Source organism: Zeus faber, assembly GCF_960531495.2.
Source record: "Zeus faber genome assembly, chromosome: 1".
In the NCBI taxonomy this organism is placed as follows: domain Eukaryota; kingdom Metazoa; phylum Chordata; class Actinopteri; order Zeiformes; family Zeidae; genus Zeus; species Zeus faber.
This window is the reverse complement of record NC_137193.1, coordinates 29,982,333-30,009,227: the sequence shown is the minus strand read 5'-3', so window position 1 is coordinate 30,009,227 and position 26,895 is coordinate 29,982,333. Positions and strand designations below refer to the sequence as shown.

The 26,895-nt window shown below is 47.0% G+C and overlaps 2 protein-coding genes across 2 annotated transcripts; one reads left to right on the top strand and one right to left on the bottom strand.

Moving 5' to 3' along the window:
- Positions 1-2,896: 2,896 nt before the first annotated feature.
- Positions 2,897-5,538, top strand: LOC307246022 (1-acylglycerol-3-phosphate O-acyltransferase ABHD5-like; the record flags this gene model as incomplete). Its single annotated transcript, XM_080021798.1, has 7 exons — positions 2,897-2,937; positions 3,436-3,518; positions 3,657-4,074; positions 4,564-4,715; positions 4,803-4,914; positions 5,015-5,195; positions 5,323-5,538. The coding sequence occupies 7 exons, from the start codon at positions 2,897-2,899 to the stop codon at positions 5,536-5,538; spliced, it is 1,203 nt and encodes a 400-aa protein (XP_079877924.1).
- Positions 5,539-15,662: 10,124 nt separating this feature from the next.
- Positions 15,663-22,850, bottom strand: LOC307241640 (SNF-related serine/threonine-protein kinase-like; the record flags this gene model as incomplete). The annotated part of the gene is made up of 7 exons (XM_080015826.1): positions 15,663-17,079; positions 17,290-17,433; positions 17,785-17,997; positions 18,760-18,901; positions 21,651-21,897; positions 22,311-22,529; positions 22,728-22,850. The coding sequence occupies 7 exons, from the start codon at positions 22,848-22,850 to the stop codon at positions 15,798-15,800; spliced, it is 2,370 nt and encodes a 789-aa protein (XP_079871952.1). The 3' UTR covers positions 15,663-15,797.
- Positions 22,851-26,895: the final 4,045 nt, after the last annotated feature.

Sequence of the window (26,895 nt, the reverse complement as noted above, 5' to 3'; positions counted from 1 at the left end):
GGGGCCTCTACGTTGCCGCGACCAGCCGGGGGGTCCTCTATGCTGCTAACCTCCCTTCCCTCTACTGAGATCTGAGCCGTGAAGGACTCGATCACCAACAGTGTCGGAAGCCAAAGGAGCTCCTCGACAATGACGTTGACCTTTATGCGACCAAGGTCGAGGACTGCATGCGGACGGGGTTGGTCCAGCATGCCATTGACACTGGCTTGTCCCCACCCATCCGTGTGCCGCCCCACCGTCTGGCCCTGGTCAAGCATTGTGTAGATCCGGGAGATGGCTGCTGCGGGAGTGATCCAGCCTTCAGATAACCCGTGGGCAGCGCAAGCCGTTCTGGTAAGAATGAAGGGTGACAGCTGGAGGCTCTCTGTGGATTATAGGCGCCTGAATGCCGTAACCACCAAGGACTCCTACCCACTGCCCCGCATCGATGACGCCCTGGATTACATCGCAGGTTCCAGCTGGTTCAGCTCCCTGGATTTGCGCAAGCTACTGGCAGGTGGAGGTGGCGGTGGAGGCCAGGCCAAAGACAGTGTTCACCATCTGGCAAGGGCTGTGGCAGTTCCGAGTCATGCCCTTTGGACTAACTGTAATGTGCCAGCCACGTTTGAGAGGTTGATGGAGAGGGTGCTGGCAGCCGTTCCCTGCGATCGCTGTATGGTGTGCCTGGACGACCTGCTGGTACATGCCAACAGTTTTGAGGGGGCCTTGGCCAACCTTCAGGAGGTTTTTGCTGCCATGCGACAGGCTGGGCTGAGGCTTAACCTGAAAAAGTGCCTTTTCTGAAGAAAGAACGTCTTTGAGTTTGTGAGGGACTTTGCCACAACAGCCAGCCCGCTTCACTGCCTCACCAACAAGGGCCGCCCCTTCTGCTGGGATAACACCTGTGACACGTTCTTCACCCAACTCCGGAGCGCCCTAATCAAGGCACCTGTGCTGGCCTACCCTGATGCCCAGCAGCCCTTCATTGTGCACACTGATGCCAGTAACGTGAGGATGGGGGCTCCTCACCCCCTTTTCCTTGTCCCAAGGAAAAGGGGGTGAGGAGCAGGCGGTGGCCAAAACACACTACAGCCGGGCACTAAGCCGGGCTGAAAGGAACTATTGCGTCACCCGGCGTGAGCTTCTGGCAGTGGTCCAGGCCTTGCGGAACTTCCGACCTTACCTGCACAGAAATCGGTTCCTCCTATGCACTGACCATGGCTCGCTCACCTAGCTCCTGAACTTTTGTAACCCCAGGGGCAAGGTAGCCTGGTGGCTGGAGGTCCTACAGGGATATGACCTTGAGGTGCAGCATCGGCCGGGACCTCAGCATGGTAATGTCGACGCCATGTCCTGGCACCCCTGTGGGGCAATGGGGTGCCATTACTGCTAGTGTCAGGGGCGAGACTGTGTGACGCTGATGGTGGCGGCCATCCAGACCAGCAGCGACAAGGGTTGGCTGCCGTTGTCAAACCAGGAGCTGCAGCAAAATCAAGGAGTGGACACCGTGTTGGTGCAAGTGTGGGGCTGGATGGAGGAAGGACGGTGACCGGTGTGGGCAGAGGTGCCAGCATCCGGCCCTGAAGTGAAGGGCTACCATTCCCAGTGGGGTAACAATGAGCTCCATGACGGGGTGGTGTATTGTCGATGGCAGGCCCCGGGGACGGGGGAACGACCTGCTCCAGCTGCTGTGCCTCGTGTGCTCCGTCCCCAGGTCCTCCAGCTGGTCCACAGTGCAGTGGGGACGGGGCACTATGGGAACTCTAGGACTCTTTAGTGTCTCCGCAGAAGGTTCTCCTGGCTAACTAACTGACTAACTTTGTATTGGGTGATGGGGTCATCAGGGGCAAACTCAGGTGGGGGCTATGTTGCAACCCAAGGGGGTAGGCCCAGGCCTTTTGGTTATGTTGATGCAAAGGATTATGGGTCCAGAGATGTTATGTGTCTAAATTGTGTTTGAATTGTTAGGGATATTCTGTTGGTGTTTGGCTGTGTTGTTTGTGTTGGGGAGTGACCCAGACTGCGTTGACTGTTGTTGATTTGGACAGGACCGGGACGTTGACTGACATTGCTGGTTCTGGTCTAAGGGGTTCTCTGCGTTAGGGTCTGTGAAAATAAATGGAGCCAAAAATTTGTGTGGCGCTTTCTAATATCCAATGGGTAACAACATGCTTAATAATTATCCCACCAACAAATGTATTTATTATTTATTTGTGGGTATCGATAGAAAATGTGAATTTAGTAAAAATGAAGAGGAGACAGCTAAACATTTACTTTATGGATGTCCGTACACATTAGGAGTAGGACTATTTTGTCTCCTAAACCAATCATCAAATGGAGCTGGAAGCCAAGGATGTCATAGTATATTATGAAAACAAAAACCAGAGAGCCCAGTGGACTGTCAATTTATTCATTTTGCTGAAGATTGAATTTAAGACGTTTGAATCAATCCAAGATATAAATAACAAGATATGTCCACATATAATTAGCATGATACAATAATTAAAAGAAGGAGATAAAGAAATCCGATTCTATCCCCTACTTTTCTGTTAAATTATTAATTTATATTATTCTCCTCTTTATTATTATTTCATTTCATTTGATTTAATTTCTTTTTTTTTTTTTTTGAACATATATTCAGTTGATATTATTATATTAACCGGATGTCACGTTATCTCGTGTCTTAACTGCGAGCGAAGTCATGCTCGTGTTGACATTATTTCACTATGATTTGATTGATGCGATCGTTTCAATGGCACGTGTTGCAAGTGAGGGTTGAGTAAATAAAGAGTTAAAAAAAAAAACCAAAACAAACAACACAAAAAATCTGGGAGGTCACACCGCGTGTCAACCCTCCTCCTCTTCGGAGCTGGTAAAGAGAGGAGCAGCATTTCAGTCAGGCGCAAACGCAGGCGCCATGAGGAGGATGGCGGAGGACCCACCTGCCGAGCCGCACAGGTAACTGCTCAACTGGTTTTAATATTTGTGTTCTCATCCTCTGGAGAGTGGTGCGAGGTCGCCCAGCGCTGTTCAGTTAGAGCCGTGTTTGCGGTGTCATAGTGGAGTTTGTTTTTTTTTTTTACATTTTTTTTGTCACCGAGAAGTACGTATGATGTGACGTTCTGTTCAACTTTATCACTTGAGCGACGTAAGTCGACGTAATCTTCCTCTGCTGCGTAGCCTTCACACTATATATCGCCCGGGGCTATGTCGTAGAGATCGAAATAAATAAAACAAAATAAATGAACCCAAAAGTTGTTTGTTTGTTTGTTTGTTTGTTTGTTTGTTTGGTTGTTTTTTTAATCATTTGGGGAAGAGACGTTGCTAGCTGTGTAGATTGGGCAACAACAGCAGTGTTCAAAGTTCAAAGTTCATCATGGGTCACACTGTGTGTGTGTGTGTGTGTGTGTGTGTGTGTGTGTGTGTGTGTGTGTGTGTGTGTCCTCTGACTGACAGCTCCTGGATATCAAGTTGGCTTCCCTCCTGGTGCCCCACATCGCTTTCTCAGTTAAAAGATGCCGAAGAGAAAATGCTTAAGAGTAAGTTGTTTGGAGGGTTTGACTTTGTGTCTGAACACCTGCATTTCCTCATATTCGTGATGGAGGCTCTTGACGGGTCGCTGAGTACAAAGATGAGTTCAGTTTTCCGACTCTTCGTTGCCGGTCTCTCGTCTGCAGGTGTGAAGCGGCCATTTTCCAGGCAGCATGTGCGGATTTCGGATGGCAATTACCTGTGGACCTTGGCTTTCACCGCCTGGACTCAGCCCTGCTCCCCTTCTCCCAACCAGCAGCTCATACTCCACCACCGGTCCGGGCCGCCGCTGGTCCTGCTGCACGGCTTTGGTGGCGGGGTGGCTCTCTGGGCCCAGAACCTGGACTCACTGTCCGGCAGCAGGGCCGTCTACGCCATGGACCTGCTGGGCTTTGGCCGGAGTAGTCGGCCCCGGTTCAACGCGGACCCGCAGGGGGGTGAGGACCAGTTTGTGGCTGCCCTGGAGGAATGGAGGGACAAGGTGGGCCTGGAGGAGATGCTGCTGCTAGGACACAACCTGGGAGGATATCTGGCCGCTGCCTACACACTCAAATACCCACAGAGGTGTGTGTGTGTGTGTGTGTGTGTGTGTGTGTGTGTGTGTGTGTGTGTGTGTGTGTGTGTGTGTGTGTGTGTGTGTGTGTGTGTGTGTGTGTGTGTGTGTGTGTGTGTGTGTGTGTGTGTGTGGATTAGAGCTTGGTATTAAAATCTGATTCTTGATGATGCCGACAATGGCATTGATGCTATCAAGTATCAAAATCATTTCTATGGCTTTTCATGCCAAATATTAGTTGTTTTTTTTCTCCTTAATGTCAGTGAGACAAAAAAAACACATACAGTAAGAAGATGTAATTATATTGTCTTTCAAATCTGTGATAGTGTAAGTACTGTGCTGTGAGTACGGCATTACTGGTTTAATATTCGGTGAGCATCATAATTTGAAGTTCTAAATCAGGGAGATTATTTTGTTAAGAAAAACTCACATTTGATATCCATCCCATATTTATTTAGCTGGCACTTTATAAGAAACAGCCGTTCTGTGTATTTCTGCAGAGTAAAGCACCTCCTCCTGGTCGAACCGTGGGGCTTCCCAGCGCGTCCAGAAAACCCGAACCACAGCACCATCCCCGTTTGGATCAGAGCCATGGGGGCAGTCATGAGTCCATTCAACCCCCTGGCCGGCCTGAGGCTCGCCGGGCCGCTCGGTTAGCGTGCGCAAACAAACTCTTTTTGTTGCTCCATCCATTCCAGTGCTATTTTAAATGAGACCATTTCCTCTCGGCTCCTCACAGGCCCAATGTTAGTTCAGACCATCAGGTCCGACTTCAAGCAGAAATACTCGTCGGTCTTTGATGACAACACTGTGTCTGACTACATCTACCATTTAAACGCGCAGACGCCAAGGTGAGGGGGCTCTTTGATCGTTGATCATTTTCCACCCATTCGTCGACACGCACAGGTGGGGGGGTCACCACCACTATTGCTCTGCTCTTTACCCCCGTAGTGGGGAAACCGCGTTCAAGAACATGACCATTCCATACGGCTGGGCCAAGCGACCTATGCTGGAGAGGATAGGGTATATCCAAGAGGACATCCCCATCTCCTTCATCTATGGGTCCCGCTCCAGCATCGACAGCGACTCCGGCTACACTATCAAGAAAGACCGCTCGGATGTGGACATTACAGTCAGTTCTCCCTCCTGTTTGTATGTTGTAAGATCTGATGTGGTATAAAAACGCTAGAGGAACAGCTGGAATTGAAATGGTCACGTGTGTGTGTGTGTGTGTGTGTGTGTGTGTGTGTGTGTGTCAGGTGATCCAGGGCGCGGGTCATTATGTGTTTGCCGACCAGGCAGAGGACTTCAATGAGGCGGTGCTCAGGATTTTAGCCAGGACGCAGACAGTCCAACAGAGCAGCAGAGAAGAAGGGCGACCAGAAGGAGGGGAGCACGTCTGGAAGGAGAACCTGCAAACGCGGAAGGACTATTCTGATTCAACAGACGGGGAAGCGGACACGCAGGTTCATTAGCCAATCACGAATACCCTTACACAACAGCGGCTAGTTTACCCCCAAAGCCACGTTGTGACATTGTTTGCTCCTACTACAGGTTGAACAGTGTGATCATAGCCTTTTAGAAAAGGACACATTCGGTTATTCCCACTCCAAGGGTGATAGTGCCACTCCCAAAGGTTAATCCTCTGTCTCCCACTTGCAATAAACCTCTGTGGAGGTCCTTTGTGTAAATATGTTTCTCTAAATAAAAGTGAAATGCAGTCGCTGTGCTTCTGCCGTGTTTTCACTCAAATGGCCTATTCTTTGTGTGGCCGGAGGTGACTTTAGAGTAGAAATCATGTGGAAATATACATTCTGAGAAATTGTTGGGCAACCTTTATTTGTTTCTAAAGGGGAGCGGCTTTGTAAAGACATGTTGTGAGTTCCAGACAAAATGGACTGGATGTGTTTTCTTTTCTTTATTTTTCTGACCTCTCACCCTCTCTGGAGGATACAAAGTTCTAGTCATAAATAGGGCAAAGGGCCTGTTTTAAACTGTTTTTTTGAACTCTGCTAAAGATGCAGTAAAGGTGATTTGGCCTGCAGATGGCAGTGTTGTTACTCTAGTCTGTACACCAGGGGTCTCAAACTCAATTCACCTGGGGGGCGGGTTGTTGTATTCTTGGACGGTCGCGACAAATATCAAGGGAAAAACTACCATTTTTAATGTATTTTTTGACTCTGTGTGGGTCTGAGTGTGAAATGTGAGTTGCCTAATAATACGTCACTTAAAAATATACAATAATCAAACAACTTTATTTGTTTTTATAAACATTTTATTCAGTGTTATAATCAAAATTTGTGTGGAAATAATTTGTCATCCAGATTTAACAATATATTATAAACATGTAGTGGGCTGCATTAAACTGTCTCGCAGTCCGGAGGTGACCTCCAGGTGTGTAGTTTGAGAACCCTGCTCTGCTCCCTCCTGCCGTGATCGAAGTAGACGGGTCACAGTATAAACATGTTACACCGGCGCATCGAGCTGAATGACCAACTCAGGAGAACCGTACAGGGAGGCTCTGAGAGCAGTGCTCGACAGTCTTTGCTGTGTCACATTCTGTGACAGAATCAGGTCGTGTGTGTGTGTGTGTGTGTGTGTGTGTGTGTGTGTGTGTGTGTGTGTGTGTGTGTGTGTGTGTGTGTGTGTGTGTGTGTGTGTGTGTGTGTGTGTGTGTGTGTGTGTGTGTGTGTGTTGCAAAAATTATTAAAATAGGCTTATTGTCTCCAGATCTTCGAGCGAGTTTACACAAACTGCTGTGATTTTCAGTACAAAGAGCAGTATGAACTAAAAGAAGTGTGGGTGGCAACCGCTAGTGTCTAATTGTGAGATGTTTGCTGAACACATTATTTTTATATATATAACATTTTTGTATTAAGCGCATGGCTTTAATTAACATTAACGAAAAGCCCTAGTGAACGTAAAACTCTAAACTTTTATACTGTCAATTAACTAATTGCAGATGTGTGGTCTTATTTTTCTTCCTTTGCTCAGCAACAAGGACTGAGTCGATGTAGGACGACATGAAAGGCTTCAGTTAAGAGTTGGAGATTAGTGTTGATTCCTGGGCTGCTACATCAAGACATCATGTTGTTGACCGATGTCGTGCCGAAAAGTGATCGTCCTCCAAAAACTGATTGTTGTCCGCCGAAGCGCGCGCCACCTTTAAAGCTGTATCGGCCGGTTTATATCCGTCCTCATCTGCTTTTAGGTGTATCAAACAGTCATAATAGCAAAGGTATGTCTTTGTGAAACTTTGTCCACTTTTTGGCAAGTGCAAAATTACATGTAATTTGGTACTGGTTGTAACCCTCATGAATGAAATAGTCATTTGAGGCATAAATGACCTCTCAGTGACAAGGTAGATGCGGCAATCACTTGTTAGAAAGTGGAAAACTGCATTTTATGAGTTAAGGCTTATTCTCGCTTTGAAGTTATTTAAATTGGTAAAAAGGACTGGATTGGTAATAATCTAGGGCATAGAGCCAGTAAAATAATGCTGAGTCATAAGGATAATGCAAAAGATAGATAGATAGATATATAGATAGAGATATATAGATAGATATAGATATAGATATATATATATATCTATATATATATAGATATATATATATATATAGATAGATATAAAAAAACATCCGTAAATCATGTTAATTATGGTCTAGTTTCCAAATACAGGCCTAAACTAGGATATTAGACATACCAAACACATATAAACATCAGAAACAATACTATAGTATTGCCTATGATCATGTAAATATGCCTGATTACACTATAAACAGCAAACACTTCTTGGGCTACAAATGTGATCATTCGGTTACAAGAGAGATTAAAGTTTCACAAAGACATACCTTTGCTATCACCACTGACATAAAGTTATGTCTATTTGCACGTTATGACTATTTCATCCAGATAAAAGCAGCTGTATATAAACTTGGCGAAACAACAGGGGCGCCCGCAGACGGAAATCAGTTTTTTGGCGGCCACTGGCATTGAGCACCCTGGCATTTAACTGCCCAACCCCTCTGTCACCTCTTCGACTTTCTGTCATGTCTTTGACATCAAGCCTCCAACCCAGAGCCGTCTCCTGGCAACAGTGTAGCCACGGAGACCGGAGAACGACATCTTTCGTATTAGAAAAAAACCCTGCAGGAAATGATGCTGGGTGAGGAAATTACTGGCTCTGTGTGTGTTTTCTTGAGAATGCTCGCCTGCCCGTTGAGGGCGGCGAGCGTTTGTATGAACAGACAAAAAATATACACACCGGTACACTAAAGATCAGCTCCATCTGTTTCACTCTGTTGTCAGACTTCAACTTTGGCCAGGATTGCAATGGCAACCAGGACTCAAACTTCAAGAAGCTTAAATCTGATGAAGTCAACTTGCTGTTTCTGAAGCTTTTTTTGAGGCGCAGACCCAAAGTCAAGGATCCAAGCAGTAGTGTTATGAACATCAGCTATGGGCAACTGGAGCAACCAGCATAGGACCAGGCGCTCTTGGGGCTGGGTAAGGCTGCCTGAGCCCAGATTTACATAGACAATCTCGAACGATTCCGCAGAAGGGTGTGCTGGCAGATAAGCCATCCCTAAGCGTTATTCCACCGACCTTTAAGCTTAGGTATCAATGTAGAGCGTTAGAAGCCCCGCTGGACTGAATTACAGGAGACAGGTGAATTCATTTTCCAAGCTATAATGAGAAGCATACATCACATGCAGCTGTAATCTTCTCCCCTCTGGCCTGAGTGATGAATGGTATCAACCGTCCAGAAGCCATATTTACACTTTATGGCTGACAACAACAGCGGTGGTTGTAATAAGTCTCAATTCTTAGCCCAGAAAGTGCAACACACTGCATACTTGGTTGCTGCGTAAATGAGGCACACAAAGTGTAATGGCTGGAATTAGATGACCACGGACAGTCCTTGTAACATCATTTTCCAAACAATCAAATACCACGTCAAATTAGTCTTAAGTAACTGACTTTGACTGTGATTTCTACCAGTTGTTGATGTTTATTGTGTTTGCCTGCAGTTTATACAAGGTATTAGGACCCTGCAAAGCTCCACACCGCTCTTCATCGTAGTACTACTTTGTCATTTTACTGTTGACATTAGGATTATACACTTCAGCTCCGATTCTGGCTGCGTCATTAACCGGTAAACCATTACAATGTCATCACAAAGATTCTTCCTCCAATGCCTCTGGACATCTGTCTGTACAGCTGGCAGCTGTTGCAACACCACAACTGTGCCGGTAGGCAGCAGTTATGAAATCACAACGGCTCCACTTATGAATTCAGTCTGAAGAGGCTGCGATCTTTGTTAAGGAGAGGAAAAAAAACAATGCATTTCAGTTTCATTGTCGATGAGGCATACACAGTGCACAGTTGGAGCTTTCTCAGCCGTGGACTAGTTTTTCTCCACGGGTGGAGGGAGGCTGATGTTTTCGCCCCGTTGTCTCCCTCAGCTGTGAAGGATAGGACTCTAAAATAACAAAGTTATTCTCGTTTTGGGAGAAATCCAGCAGCCTTTGCTCCACTACATAGACGCACACGTGATAATAACTTCCTCATCCAGTTACGTGGCAGGAGGCCACCCGAAACAAGGTAAACAAGGAGAATTTGCAGCGTTCGACCTGTATATTCTACCATTTTATATTACAGTTCCGTAATAACGGCCCAGCACAGCCCCAGGTATGACCGGGTATTACCAGGGATTACTTAGGGATTGTTTACATTTTTATTATGAGTTACCAGTGTTTCATTCCAATCCGTTCATAACATCCCAATCGGAAACAAAGATAGTAGTTTTCAAAACCCGTGATAACACTTACGCAGAGTACAATTACAGAGCAAACAAAAATTACAGCCAGAAGGTCAGAGATAAAGATAACCGATAAATGCCAAAGACCACTACGGTCGATGACTGACTTCTGTATGTGTGTGTGTTCTCTATGTTGTGAGATTTGTGTGCGTGCTCTGTATGCTGTGAGATCTGTTTATTCTGACTGTTCTTATGATTGCAGACATTTTATATATTTTCTTTGATTGTATTTCCTTGTAAAGCGCATTGTGTTGCCCTGATATGTAATGCGCTTTATAAATAAGGTGTGACTGGACTTGACCTATAACAAAGTACAGGTGTGTATGAAAATTTGAAGAAAAAAATCAATAAACTCCAGTAAAAACAGGGAGAGGATTTTTACCACATGGCCATCAGTCAACACTGTCAATTCCCTGGTGAACGTTTGTGCTAAAAAAAACAAAAAACAAACAAAAAAAAAACTTCAGCGTGATTATGCAGAGTGCAGAGTGCATGCCTTTTTCCAAATTCTTCCAGGCCTATTGCCCTTGAGGGCAACGGGTCACTTGAGAGCCTCCAAGTTCAGCCCTTCAGCAGGTTCTTCTTCCAAGAAAGATTTATGGATATGGAACCAATAAAAAAGTTGTATGTCAGAGGTGCAGGTGTTTCATTAGGTCATTTAAAGAAAGAGGATGAGCCTCAAACTCAAGTTTAGGAAAAACAAATGTATACATACACTACTCACAAAAAGTTAGGGATATTTGGCTTTCGGGTAAAATTTCAGGATGAACCTAAAATGCACTATAATCTTTACAGGTGAACTTAATTTGACCTTCTCTAAACTTCTGAATGCACATGTCCAACTGGTCAATGTTTCAGTACTTTTTGCACAACTTGCTGTTCTCTAACAAGGAGCTGAACGGCAAAATTCACAACAGGTGTTTGATCCATGAATCGACCAATACATTTCCTGGTTCAATTAGAATTGGTATTTAAACAGTCCTCTTCATCATGCTGTTCACGTTTTGACATCATGAGACCAAGACGACACCTAACAATTGATCAACAGTACTTCGCCATTGTGAGGCTTCAAACAGGATGTTCTCAGAGGGAAGTGGCCACTGAGCTTAGAGTGTCACAGAGTGTCATCAGCAGCTTGCAACAGAGATACAGAGACTGGAAGAGTCACAGAAAGGCATAGAAGTGGACGTCCTTTGGCCACATCCCACACTAATGAGCGCTTCATTGTGAACAGTGCCCTGTGGAACAGGATGATGATGCCACTCAACTCCAGGCACATTTAAGGGAGGTGAGAGGCACCCAAGTGTCACGTCAGACCATTTGAAACCATTTACATCAGCGTGGTCTGCGTGCTAGACGACCTGCAAGGGTACCTGACCACCCCACCAGGCACAGCCATCATCGTCTTGCACGGGCCAGGGAGCATTTCCGCTGGACGAGGAACCAGTGGCCTCAGTGCTGTTCTCTGATGAAAGTCGATTCACGTTGAGCAGAAATGATGGCCGCCAATGATGTTGGAGACGTCAAGGAGAGCGCTATGCATCAGCCACTGTTGTCACCAGACGAGCCTTTGGTGGTGGTGGTGTCACAGTGTGGGCAGGTGTGTCTAGTCAATACAGAACTGCCCTACACCTTGTGAATGGTACATTGACAAGGCCATACTACCTGAATAACATATATATCATTAGGGAACGGCTGCTGGAGACTGGGGCACCTCAAATGGAGTGGCCTGCACCTTCTCCAGACCTGAATCCCATAGAAAACCTATGGGATCAGCTGAGTCGCTGTGTAGAGGCTCGTAACTCCGTACCCCAGAACCTCAATGACCTGAGGGCCGCCCTTCAAGAAGAGTGGGGTGCCAGGCCTCAGCAGACAATAAGTTAACTTGTGAACAGCATGAGACATCGTTGTCAAGCTGTAATTGATGCTCAAAGGCACATGACAAGTTATTGAGACATTGACATTTTTTGTTGTGGTAAACCCACCACTGTTGTTGGCTTTTGTTTCAATCAATTGTTTGAGGTGAGGAAATCACCATTGCATGTTTCTACTTAATTGCTCTACTTTCATGATATAATATCACTGTAGCATGAACTTTTTACATTTTCCATAAATTTCACCCGAAAGCCAAATATCCCTAACTTTTTGTGAGTAGTGTATATATCTTTTTATCTCCAGCCTCACCCTCGCCCTCCTCAAACTGGCTGTAGATCCGAAGGGAATAAACTGGAAAGATAAGTAAAGGTTGGACAATTTAAACAACAAAAATTATAAAACAAAAAACATATTTGGATACATTTAATTAAATGAAATAATTTAATAAATAGATCAATAAATGGAATCCACTGATAAACTGCCTCTCTCTATATTTCATGGTGGTGAATCTACTGATTCACTGAATCTACTGAATCTACTGGACCTTGTTCTGTAGAATTCTGCATCTTTAATCTAGTGAGGTATGAAAGCTTTTTGTGCGTGACGGGTTTTTCACCATTTCTCTCACTCTCTTCCTCCTCGCACGGTCTACAAGTGACTGTTGTGGCAACATTAGGATCTAAACAGTCAGTCACACACAAACACACACGCACACAATCATGGAAAACAAAGAGAAACGTCTCTTGACAACGCGCTGCATGTGAGTGTACAATGTCCTGATAGCATGTGTGGCCCAAAATATTTAGGTTTATGATATCAAATGCTGGCGGGCGGATAGACGACGGACACAGGTGGCGGTCTGGGAATTGTTGGCCTTTGCTGACAGCACTGCGAGGTAGGAGGTGTGTGTGTGTGTGTGTGTGTGTGTGTGTGTGTGCGTGAGCTTGAGTTCGTAATGGCAGTTGTATTTTGGGACGTGACAGGCTGCAGATTAAAAGCAGCACGGGCCGGATATTCCACCAATTTTTGCAGCGGCAGGAAGGCAAAGCTAAGCAAATGGAGCCTGTGCAGTGTTGTTGCAGTCTGACATGGGATTAATGCTAATCCCTGTGATGGAAATTTGCTCTAGAAGTAGAGAGAGCGGAGGGCGGGCGGGGGGTACAAAGAGATATGTGTGAAAGAGAGAGGGAGAAAGAGATTGTGTGTGTGTGTGTTTGGATCTTATCCCGGCTCCTTGTCTGCATTAACATTGTAGGCCACACAGGTTAATATACATCCATCCACAAGCTGTTGACGCAGATGACGAGCGCAGATGATTTGGAGATTACAACTCGCCATTGATATGAAAAATATAGGTCTTCATCTCCCCTCCTCATCCCCCCTTCTATTCCGTCCATCCCATTGCCATCCAGCCACGGTGTAAATGGACTGCATTTAACATGAATCTTGGATGTTATAAAACGCTTCTCTAGCCACTAAGGCCACTCAGAGGGCTTTATGTTACGTGCTACACACTGACCCACTCAATCAGCGACGGCAGCTTCAGCCATGCAAGGAGACAGCCGGCTCGTCGGAAATTCCTAGGGGCTAGGCGTCTGCAGCGGAGCGGAGGATGGAACCGCCGACCCTCCAGTTGCCAGATGACCAGGCTACCTCTGGAGCTGCTGCTGTATTCCTAATTCCAGCCCACCGAGATTCTGACCTTGAGGTTCTTTGTCGATTTTATGCTCCGGTTCTCAATGCGGGACCAGTAATACAACAGTGTACATGTGTCTTTTCATTTCCCGGATATCTCTGCTCCTATAGAGCGTGTGGGATTATACTGGTCCAATCGCTACAAGGAATTGATTATTAAAAAGGCAAAGGCGGCGTGAGATGATCAAAACATTTTGGATGGCACATCCATTTTCATTGTTGGTTTTGCACTCGTTGGTATTGCTGTGTGGTTACAGTAAAGTGACTGATTCTTTTTTTGGAGCTATTTGGATAGACACACTCAGTGGACTGACCTCAATAGGTAAGATTAAAGTTGCAATAGTAAAACACTTGCACTGCCAAGTTTTATTTTTTTATATATATATATATATATATATATATATATATAATTTTTATTTTATTTTTTCATTCCACTGGAGTGGGTTAAACATCCATTGACACACACAGGCGCGCGCACACACAGACACAGACGCACACGCACGCACACGCACAGACAAGGGGGCGGTGCTGTCTTTTTCAAACAAACCCCCCCTTTTTGTCTGGGAATATGCTACAACACTGGCTACCCTGGTCCTGAAAAGCTGCAGGATGTGCACAGTTCGGTTCTGATGCCAGCCTTCAACCTCCTCTGGGGGTAGATGTCATGATAAAAATATGCCATTAAGCTTTCTTGTAAATAGACTCGAGAGAGTAAAATACCTTGGCGAACTATTGGTTGTGTCATTTTTATCCAATCTAGAAGAACAGCATATCAGTCAAACTTATACCATTGAAAGATGTTCTTCTGTTTGGATATTAATTTGCTGCCAAGACCTCACATGCCTAAAACAACTATTTCATACAATTGAGTCATATTTGATTCTGCCTTAATGATGGCTCAGTGCCTTTAATCATGTATTTAATTATTGGTTTCCCTCATAAAACAAGTATGTGCAAATATTGATACGCTTAATCTCTATGGAATGCTATGCTGATATTCCTTTTTCAAATAAAATAATTCTCACACACACACACACACACACACACACACACACACACACACACACACACACACACACACACACACACACACACACACACACACACACACACACACACACACACACACACACACACACACACACACACACACACAGTAGAACAGTAGAACAGTAAACCTCCTGCAGATACAAATAGGAAGACCTTGAGTTAGTGTGAATTAAACTACTCGACATCAAACCATGGACCGCTGGAAATCGGGAGGAGAAGGGACGAGGAAACTCTGCTGAACTCGACCTAAAGCCGTGCACATCCTGTGGCTTTTGAATGGAACACAGGTCTGGAAGGCTCTACTCTTCTACTGCGATACAACTCAACTCTCAGCAACTATAGGAGCACCACTGAAAGCCTTTGGTTATTCACATATGTACAAACTCGAGACTTTAAACTAGTAGAAATAGAAAAATAAAACAGTGATTAGACTACCTAGCTCAAGTGTCTGATTCTGACTGCAGAGTCATCACCGCAGGTAAACACATGCGACGTTCGTAACGTTCAGATTGGGTTTGTTCAAATTTAGGATTACCCCATCTTCACCGCTGTCCGACGAAACCTAAATGGAGCAGGAACCAATTGACGTTATGAGCTTTAACCCTGCAAAACGAGACCTCTGTGAAAAGGGTCCATTCCTACCACATACACAACCAGTTCAGTCAGAAAAACAAAAAAATAAAATATTTTATATATCTATCTCTATCTCTCAGATTGGCTAAAAGATATAATTAAAAAATAAGAATAGTTTGACCTGATGATTTAAAAAAAAACATACAATACATTGTGCACACAAACGGTTTCATGGTACAAAATAAATATTCATTCTCATTAACTCTCTTTCAGATCAGAGGGAAAGTGACAAATGTGTATTGTGCGCTTGTGTGTGAGTGCATGCAGATATGCATTGGTGTCATGGTGGCGGAGGGTGTGTGAATGAGAGACGGCCTTCAGACTGTCACTGGACTGCAGCTCCTCCCATCAGTGATGGCATTTGCCTGAGCCTACTACATGGTAGAAATGGTTCCAGTTTTTCGTTTAGCCATCCCGTCTCCCTCTCTCTCCGTCCAAGGCTCAATGCTTTGCGAATGTCCAGTGCTTGCATTTGGATACTTTTCCCTCCTATAAATACACTGGAAAGTGCTGTACACCCAAACATTAACGTGAACTCACAAAGAAGTGCTGAAGCGAGAGCCTGTCCCCTCCTATGGGGAGGTGGAGATGGGGACGTCAGGGTGTGTGCTGCCGAGAGGAGTGAGGCCAGAAGTGAAAGCAGGAACGCTGCCAGTGCCCCTAGATGACCTGGCAGCAGCTGTGCGGGGTGGGGGTGCAGAGCAGACCCTCCTTGGAGCTGCGGTGGATGTTGACGGACAGAGTATTGTCATTCAGGGGCATCTGCAACACGCGCTTCTTCAGGTTCATGTGGTTCTCCCGGGCCAAATCCAGCTCGCCCAGCCTCAGGGTGCCCGAGCAGGGGCCCTCCAGCAGCTGGTCGGCCAGCGGGTCTCCCAGCGGCGGCAGGCAGTGGAGGTTTACCCGGGGCGACGGGCCCCCCAGCAGGGAGACCTTGTCCAGGCTTCCTGTGGAGCCCCCCATGCACATCCTCCACACGGGCCGCTCCTGGAGTTCGCCGATCCCACTGCTGCTAACACCGCTGCCGCCTCCCCCCGTCAGGTTGTGAAACTGGGAGCTCAGACACAGGCTCATGAGCTTCAGGCTCTCCACCAGGCCGCTGGCTGCCTTGGCCGTGCCTTTGCCCTGGCCCTGCCCCGTGCCAGTGCCGGTGCCGGTGCCGTTGGGCGGGCTACTCGGCCCTGTGGCGCTCCTCTCCTGCCCTTTCACTCTGGTTGGTTCCTCCCTCTTGCTGTCAGTCTGTTCTTTGTAGTACTCCTCCTTTGTGTTGTGCTCGCTGGCTCCAGAGCCCGGTGTTACCATGGAGACAGGCATCGTAACGGCAATTGTGGCCGGCGACGGGATCAGGTTGAGGCTGAGGCTCGGTTTGGGCGGACCTAGCCCACACAGCTCCATCTCCATCTCCTCCTCCTCCTCCTCTTCATCACTGTCCTCTTCGTGGATCTGGTTGAGGATTGGCGCGCTCATACGAGACATCAGGCGGTTTGAGGAAGGACACAGAGATGACGATGACGATGAGGATGACGATGACGACAAGGAGGAGGCAGCTTTGCAGCGAAGCACCACCTGAGAGGGAGGGGCAGCGGAAGATAAGCGTTTGTCTTGAACACCTTCTTCCTCCTCATCCTCTTTCACGCTGAACAGACTGGGGCTACGTGTTTTGCCAGGGCCGGTCGGGGCAAGGGAGCCCAGCCTGAGGCTGTTGGTGTGAGGCTTGGCCAGGGGCCTGGTCCCCCTTTCCTGGTTCTGTTGTACAGACGCCTGCGTTGGGACGTCCTGCCGCTGGCTGAGGTCAAGCAGCGCCGTTTTGGGACGGGGGCCTTTATGGAGGCTTTCAGCACTGCGGGCAGGGGACTGGGGACCCCCTGGGTGAGAGATAGCGGGACCCCCCAGCCCGTCGCTGACGTCTTGGTGCACATCCACCCTGGTGGGCCAGGACTGCCTGTGAAAAGGGTCAAAAAGGGAAAGCAAAGGTTCAGCGAGGCACGGCGGTGCTAACCAGACAGCGTGCGAATGGCTGGACAGCAACTGCAGCCTGACATCCCTGCTGTAAGAAAGACTCCCTGTCATCAATCTGCCTCTTATCTCTGCTGGGAAGATTGACAGATAAACAACTGCCCGCCTCGGACTGTGTGCGCGCGTGTACATGCACCTGAACTGGGCTTTGCTGGGGCTGGCTGATCGTGTCTGGCTGTGCTGTGCTGGCTGTTCCTTCTCTCGTCTCTCCCTCAGTATCCTCTCAGCCAACAAGAAGTAGGTTGCTGTGATGTGGTTGTACCTGTCGGACTCCAGAGCACTGAGAGGCAGAGTAGCGGCAGAGGGGAAGAGAGGGATTAGCTTCATATCCAAATGCGCACAATTATTATTATTTTTTATTTTATTTTATTTTTTTAAGTCACATCACTATGACAAGCCGATCATGGCTGAGAGTTGACAGGAGATGCAGCAGACGGGAATTAATTCAATGCGGCACCGGCCGATGACCGGCTTCCAACTAACTGGCTGCTAATGACGATTAAACGGATGAACAAAATCTTTCATACGCAGTAGCGGCTTTACGAGTGCACGGTGGCAAACGTCCAGAGATCCCAAACTGAAAGATTCAACACGTTTGTTTATATCCCCAGTGAATGAGTGAGCGCCGTACTCGGTTATGGCGTCCCGGTCGGCGATCCTGCCCAGCACCATGCGCTGGATGATGCTGCCGTGCTCCTCCTCAGACAGACTGCGGTGGGACACCAGCGGCGTGGACAGCTTGGTGGCGGGAGAGGGGTCCACGCCCTGCAACCAATGGTGGCCCTCGATCAGCTCCAGGGAAGCCCGCTTTTTGGGGTCCCTCTGCAGCATATGGCCGATAAGACTGAAAGAGAGAGAGAGAGAGAGAGAGGTGGGAGAGGGAAATTAAGGTTAAGATTAATGTAGTTAAGATAGAATGTAACTTGACAGCTACCCGGAAGTAGGATTTAGACTGACCGGAAGTCACATTCACTACGGAGAGTTGGAAATCCAATGCGAAACGCTCAGCAAAGTTGGCACAATTTTGTATATAAAATATATGACGTAATATGTTATATATAATATAATGATGTTATTAACCTTGACATTGGGTGACCATATCCACAATCAATAAATCTCTTTATATTGATGAATTGTCTATACTTTTTAATTTGTTTGCACTTTGCAAACACTATATCAAGGAGGTTTAAACTCTTGTGGAAAATATTAAATATCCATCTGAACCAGCTACTTGCTGTTCTCCTAGGGAAAACGGAGTTCTCCCATTTTTCCGACATATTTTGATGGGAAATCCAGATGCATGCACTATGACGGCCGCCGAGGGATGGTAGTGGGGTCCGATGTTTGGATCCGTTCTCGGATTCAGTGTAAAGCCCGCTTCACTCCCTGTGTGTGTGTTTTTAAACATCACAGGTTATAAATAAATAGAGAGATCGGACCAGGCCCATTAGATGCACTTGACAAGGCAATGCATCTCCAGCAAAGCAGCTGACTGCAGCAGGGAGTGAAAGCAGGACAGGGAGGGATGGATGGATCTCTCACTCCTATAAACATGAAATATGCAGCACCTGCAGAGTGCTTCGTCCGTCGGCCAGTGTATACTCACTCTCTGCAGGTGGAGGAGATGTGGGGCGGCACGGTGTACTTGCAGTCCATGATCATGGTGAGGGTCTCGCTGTCATTTGCCTCCTGGAACGGAGGCTGACCACACACCAACATGAAGAGAATAACCCCCAGGCTCCAGACATCTAGAGAGAGAGCGAGAGAGAGAGAGCGAGAGAGCGAGAGAGAGAGCGAGAGAGAGAGAGAGAGAGAGAATCATGTTTAATTTTTAAGAATCTTTAAGAATCCGTACACAGCAGACATCTTTTGAGAGAGGCAGATGGAAAATGAAAGACAGAGGGGGCAGAATCAAAAAAACAGTGAGGTACAGATTAGAGTATGTCTGTTATTTCGGTTGCTGAACTACAAAAACAACAAACTGTGTGACCCCGTTCAAAAACGAAGCATGAATCACATTCGATCAGAGCTATTCCCGTAAATACGCGCCAGGCAGGGACACATCTGTCCAACCCACGACGAAGCTCTGTGCATCTGCCTTGCGGGCGGGCGGGCGGGCGGATGCACGCACGCACGCACGCGCGCGCACACACACACACACACACACACACACACACACACACACACACACACACACACACACACACACACACACACACACACACACACACACACACACACACACACACACACACACACACACACACACACACACACACACACACACACACACACACACACACACCCTGTAGCCTGCCTAGCCCTAGAAAAGTGGGTTAATGTGCTCATCCCTCAAAGCTTCGAAACGCGTGCTAATTTTACGGGACGTTCTCTCGGTTATTCGAAACGGCCGTCAAAAAAAGAACAGCCTCCGCCTTAATGCGTCCGCCGATGTCCCGGTCAATGACGTGGTCCACCGATCAACATTCTACACTCCTCTTATACAACCGCCCTCACTACCACTCACCGCAGTGTGGACATGCTGATGCATACCAAAGCAGTTCGCTTCCGATCTGAGACAATTCTGCCTCTTGTAGCCGTCCCCGCACCATTTAAACCCCTTTTTCCACAGGATATCAATTGGTCTTGGCATCGGTTTGGTAGCTGTCTCTGGGTGTGAGATGCGATTCGGAGCGTGCAGGTGCATTGTGGGTGGTGGGTATTTATTGCCACGGCTGTGAAGGAGCACATTGACTTCTGCTGCCGCTGCTGCTGCTGCCGGCGGAGGCGAACAAGGCACTGCTGCAGTCCCCCGTCAACGACGTCTCCTAGCAACCGTGACCCCTGGTCCTTCATTACTGCGTCAGGGGAGGTCCGCTCAAAACCGCCTCAGATAACTTTATTTATGAAAGCGCAATGGCTGACATGCCTCTCCGGACGTCATTAAACATCAGTGTTCGCCGCAGTTAACTACACAGCCATTAGCGCCAACAGCTGTGAGCGCCAAAGTACCCCCCTTTTTTTATTGGACAGCCTGCAGCGGGGACGTCACAAGACCAGCAGTCGCCTGAGATCACCAAGGCCCCCAAATACTATACAAACACCCACTTGCACATACATAAACACACTTATGACCATTTCTACACTCAAACTTGCAGATGTATACATTCCAGGGGTTTTGTTATCACCGCTATCAGGTTTCTGGAATGGGAATTCAGAAAACAAGATGAGCCTTACTTCAGGAAAGCACCCATCTCGCTTTCACTTCCATTTTATCAAACCAGCCCTTTTTTCTTTTTTATAAATTCTCTTCTGCCACACACTCACAGACTCTCACAGACACACACACAGACACACAGACACACAGACACAGACACACACACACACCTGAAGTTTCTGGTCTCTCTGTTCAGCTCATTCTAGATCAGGCTGATAAACATCAGTCACTCTGACGCTATATTACATTCCAGCCAGATGGATAATCCACCCCGAGCGCAAATCATCATCACGGCAGACTCGAATGCCCCACAGGCAGTGTGTGTGTGTGTGTGTGTGTGTGTGTGTGCCCTTAAAACACTGGTGCACTTGATCTGGGTCGAGCACTCAGACGAGATTTCGAAAAGGACTGCCGACCTCGGATATCCCGAGCCAGCTAATGACCACAAGGTATTCGCTGTGTACAACATGCACGCACACGCACGCACACGCACGCACACGCGCACGCACGCAAACGTCTCAGCCTCAGAGCAGAGGAACGGCGTCAGAAAAATGGCCACAGTGTGTACTCTCGACGAGGGCAGATGGAATCATCCTCCTCCGCGCTGCAGCACAGGGGCTTCTGGGTGATTACTCCAACCCCCCGGCACACATCTTCACATTGCATCTTCAGTGCCTTCAGTTAAATTCATATCCGGACCACCTCGTTTCTCCGTACGCAAAGAAGATGATGGGATGCATGGGGTTGGGCCGGCGTTGGAAGAAAGCACAGAAGAAGTTGCGAGGGCTGAAGAAACCAATTTCACCGTGACCCGATATCAGAATTCATTATCAACTGACAAATTGTGACTTTCAATAAAACCAAAGCAGTCTGCTCCTCTCAGGAAAAAAAACCAATAACAATAAAAAAAAAAAGCAGAGTTGTAGTTTGCCATGCTATGATATGCCATGGGTTCATCTATGGAGGATTGGCTCTACTCTTCACAGCTCTCTGAACCTCAAGTTCCTCATCATTCTTATCAGTCGGCTGATAAAGCTCCCACTCCGACCCAAGGTCCTTACAGAAGGTCATCTGTTCAGTGGGACTACAGTATCAGTTGTGTCGGGCAGATAAAGAGGGATGTTACGCACCATATTTTACCACCTGGTGTGGAAAAAAAAAAAAAAAGAAAAAAGAAAAACTGCGGACTGTAGACTCAACACAAAGAGCACAAAGAGCACAAAGAGCACACACACACACACACACACACACACACACACACACACGCACGCACGACTCACCCACGGCCGGGGCATCGTACTCGTCGCCCAGCAGTATCTCCGGCGCGGAGTAGGCCAGCGAGCCGCACGAGGTGTTGAGCTTCTTGTCGGGCTGGAAGCGGTTGCTGAAGCCAAAGTCGGTGAGCTTGACAAGGCCCTGCTTCTCGAAGAACACCACGTTCTCGGGCTTCAGGTCGCGGTGCACCACGTGCAGCCGGTGGCAGTAGGAGATGGCGTGGACGATCTGGGCAAAGTAGCACTTGGCCACCTGGGAGAGATTTGGGGCGGGGGGGTTGGTGGAGGAAGTCAAAATAAGAGGCTGTCCAAATGTAGGTGACCCCTCCCAATCTCTATAGCATCATGAAGTTAAGGACATTGCAGCTGAGGATTTTACTTGAGATGAGGTCTGACATTGAAGGAGTTTCATTTTCATCTTCTGGTATGGCACGTCAAATGACCATGTAGTTCAACGTGATTGAATTCATGAGCAGGCGTCATATTATATCAGCAGATAATAGCGATAATAAGATCGTCCATATCGCTCAATCACGCCTCAGCCACAAAGTATCAGAGTGAACTCTCCTCATTCAGGAGCAATGAATAATACAATGCATGAGGGGGTGTAACTTAAAGACATATATAGACAAATACATAACAAACAACTAAAACTGCAGCACTCGCCTCCTCGCTGAGGCCTCCCTCATGCTTCATGATGCAGTCGTACATATCGCCGCCGTCCCCCAGCTCCAGGATGAGGTAGAGCTTGGTGGCGGTGTCGATGACCTCGTATAGGCGCACCACGTTAGGGTGCTGCACCATCTTCATGCAGCGCACCTCCTGGAAAAGGTGGCTCCGCGCCACCGCGTCCAGCTTGGTCTTGTCGATCACTTTCACCGCCACCTGGGAAACCACCACCACGGGGAAGGAAGTGAGCCAAACTTTGTGACTTTGTTTTCTCTCCTCGTACTTATAACATCTTAGAGCTGCTTGTGCCAGGAAAGGCGGTTGGAGTTTAGACCCCAGACCCCAATAAGACCCCAGTGTCTGGCATGCAGACATCGGGTGATGGGTAGAAGGTTAGGGTTAAGGCTAGCGTACCTTCTCCCCGGTGAAGACGTGCCGGGCCAGTTTGACCATGGCAAAGTGTCCGCGCCCCAGGGTCTTGTCCAGGTCATAGAGCCCAGCAATCTTCCCATCGCGACAATGCTTGAGACCTGCCATGGGGTGATGGGGGGACAGGGGACGGGGGACGGGGGCGCAGAGGAGCTACACCCAGCTCTGTTTTACATTTTTTTTTTCCCCCTTTTCCAAAATAGTCAACGTCGGGACGTGGTGAAGGGAGGGGCGAGGGATTAGGGGGGATGGGATGGGGTGCTGAGGGCTGATCAGGAGAAGGTCTTCAGACGATCAGTGCTTTGGAAATTTGAATGGAGGAGTCACGGGAGACCTGGGGGGGGGGGGGGGGAGCGGAGAAAGAACCAGGTGAGAGGCATCAAATCCAAACTCATCTACTCACACTTGGAAAGAAAATTCACACTTTCTAGGAGTCTGCGGCCCGAAACGGTGTCGCCCAATTCCGAGAGCAAACGCTGATTATGAAACACCCCCCCCTCCACACCCGCAGGTAGGAAGGCATTCCAATCCTCCTTCCCAAGAACACAGAGCAGCCCAGACAAAAAAGTACACGCAGAGAACATTCCTGACAGGTGATCCGCGGCAAGGTATGTTTACATTCACACGACATGGAGACAAAATACTGTTGTCAGGGAACACGCCTATCAGCCCAACTGTGGGTTTAAAACCACACACACACACACAAAGTACTCTGTGTGTGCCTCGCCCCACCATCAGTCCACACGAACTCCAGTGAAAAATATCAATGCCTAATAAGTACTATGGAGTGCCTGGGCACTTCCCCCGTTGGAAGGTTGTCTGTGAGAGAAAAAAAAGAAAAAAAAAAAAAAAAAAAAAAGAAAGAAAAGTGAGTCATATTTCCTATAATAACAGCTCGACGTCTGCATCGCTCTCCGTCTCCACAGCTTTCCATCTATTTCCCCTTCAACACGCGCACGCACGCACACACACACACCCACGCACGCTGAACTCTCTTCAACTCAATACTGATACCACGCAGGATACGGGTGTGTCAAATATATTTGAGCCGTCAAAAGAGACGTGCACATATTTGCATGTAAATGTAAGACAGTGTTGTGTGTGTTGGTCAGAGCAAGTGGTTTCTAAGATCAGCCTCGGCTAATAAGATTAGCACAGCACTGACTGCATGATCTAAACACCCTTGGCATGTTGCCAATCCCCTTAAAATGCTATATGTGGACAGCGTGTCAGTGAATGAACACAGGCCGATCTGCGCTCTCTTGATCCGCTTAACGGCTTGAACGTCAACAAGATCGACTCGTTGTACGTTGTGTCGCCGCCGCAAAATGCGCACATCAGAAACTAGTGGCTTTGACTGCACCGCCCTGGAATCTTTCTCAAGTGGCAACGTTTCAACACATCCACACAGCGTGGACAGTTGTGTAACACACCATGTCGCAAGCCAGAGGTGTTTCGAATTCACAGAACACAGTCCGATCACCTACAAGCGCCTGTGCACCAAGGCAAACACACCAACGTACGAGTGTGCACACACACACGCATTTGGATCAAGGGCAGAGAACGGAAGAGGCCAATATCAGCGATTCTCAAACTTTCTCATGTCGTTAAATTGATACGCATCAGGGCATGGGCCCCATGTGGTATGATTTGTTTCCGGGACCCCGATCTGAGAATATTTTTATTGCTTGTAGATATGATTTAGTCAAACTTTCATACCTGTCCATACTACAGGAAGGAAGTTGACAGTGAAACCATGACCCGAACAGTTGTAATTGCTCATTCTCGATTGGTGCTGACGTCTTGTAAAGGACATAACAATGAAGTTGAACTATTAATTATTTGGCTGGGGACCCCCTGGAACCGCTGGCCAACACGGTACAGGACACAGGACACGAACACGCTGAAAGGTTATGAACCTTGACCTCTGGAGGGACAGGGGCCAATTCAGTGCTGAGATGAAGCTGGAGGTTTTGGAGGTTTCAGGGCTTGGATTGTTAATTCCGGACACAAAACCACACTCAATCCATTTGACAGTGTATATGAAAGCACGCTCAGCCACATGGAAAAGGAAAAGGTCGCAGCCGAGAGGGCAGGCCCTGTTGCCCGTATGGGACAATGTCAATATGCCAATCTTTCCGGGAATCCAGAGAAACATGAACGCACCAACCTGGGTAATAACAACCACCGGCAGGAGCAAAGGCCCGTTGAGGATGATACGCATCAAGGTGGCGATAAGTCGTCGGATAAAATGAAAACACATCTTACATAATATAACGCGATACGGGAGAGGACCAACCACAGTACTTACCACAGCGAAACGCTTCGGGAAATCGGCGCAAAAACGTGCGATCGCTGCGTGCGTCCTCCGTCCAGGGGGAAGCTTGTCTATTGAGTTTCACGGGACGGGTGTTAAACTGGATGTAAAACGGCTTGAAATAACGACAAACAAAACGAAAACACGATCAGCCATACGCCACGCTGGATGTCAACAAACCGTCAGGCTGCCATCCCATCGTGTCGGTGCGTAGACCTGGACTGCCTGTTTGGTGCGCATACTTGCACTGCTCCCATTCATCTCTGACGTCACGCCTACGCACCCGGGCTTGTTTATTTCAGCGTTTCTTTATGTGCTAGTTTGTTTATTGATATATTTATTTATTCGTTTGTTTATTTTGACATTTGAAAAGCTTGTATTCATTCATTTATTTATTTATTTATTTTCACATTAGAAAATCGAAATGTTTATTTTAGCTTTTTTTTAATTGACTCTGTATTTATAGGAAAGCACCAACTGAACTTTTATTTCTTTTCGTTTTTATTTAGAAATGCGTGTTTATTACCATTATCATTCTTTTTTACCTTCGAACATCAGGTTTATTCTAGCTTTTATGTCGTTTTTATTTACTCATTCATTTATTTATCCACTCTTGTTTCTTTTCTGTTCGATTCAATGACCTGATTGGATTTGAACCACTGCTGCTGATTTCCTGGCATTGTAAAATAATACAAAATACAAAATTAAAATGTTTATCTTGTATTATATTATAAACACGACGTTCAGTTATACATTACAGATGCTTTAAATCGATATAAGAAATAATGGATAATGAGGAAAAGCCTTAATAAATACATGTGTAGTTATTTGCATATGGAATGAGGTCTGGTATATGTACAAAAGAGCGTATTTTTAAATTAAAGCCCAATTGTTAGACACTGCAGTGTGTGTGTGTGTGTGTGTGTGTGTGTGTGTGTGTGTCTGTTCCACCACAGAACCAGCTGGGCAACGTTTGAGTGTCAGTCATGTAACACAGGCCCTCAGACACACACCTTCAATCACAACTCGTTCGGTCAGTGACATGTTTGTTCTGTCTGAAATACCAGCCACGTCGAAGCACCTGTTGACACCTGAGTGTCAAATGATGCGTTTACCTCTGAATGATAGGTCATAGTAATAGCTAACAAAGTCAAATCGCCGTGCGGTAGTCGAGCCAGAGAACTAATACGAATGCGACCATAACAAAAAAAAAAAAAGAAGCCTTTTGATTCATACCTTCACCGCCCAAACACAGGCTTTAAACTCGAAGCGGGTTGGTTCATCTCTTAGAACGACAGGCGCAGGACAGCAGCAGCCACCGCCGGCTCTTCAGGGCTCTCAGATATTGGTGAGCTATGCTGCCACGTCGTGGGTATTAGCCGCGACTGCAGCGTGATCGCTTCGCAGCGACCACTGAAACTGTTCCGACTTCCAAGTATCACGTCAATGGCGTGATAAAAAGTTTAATTGTACTCATTTAAACCTCCTTCTATGTGATACAATACGGGTGGGGACGTTTAAGAATACTTCACTGCATTTTATTATTGCATCGACAACTGCAATTCTGCTGCTGGGTGGCATATAAAATATTTTTTCTTTTTTATATTGGCTATGTTCAATTCCGATTCCAGGGGATTCGCCCATAGACTACGTACTGTAACTCAGGAAACCAAAGGTTAAATCCATGTATTCACAAGACATCAGGTGATATTTTTCATGCCACATGTTCAGCACAGTGAATTCAGTTTTAAATGTCCCAAGGAATCTTCGATCACATTTCGAAATCATTAGTTTCTATGATGGGAATGTGCTTCCCCAAATATGTGATGTCCTTTG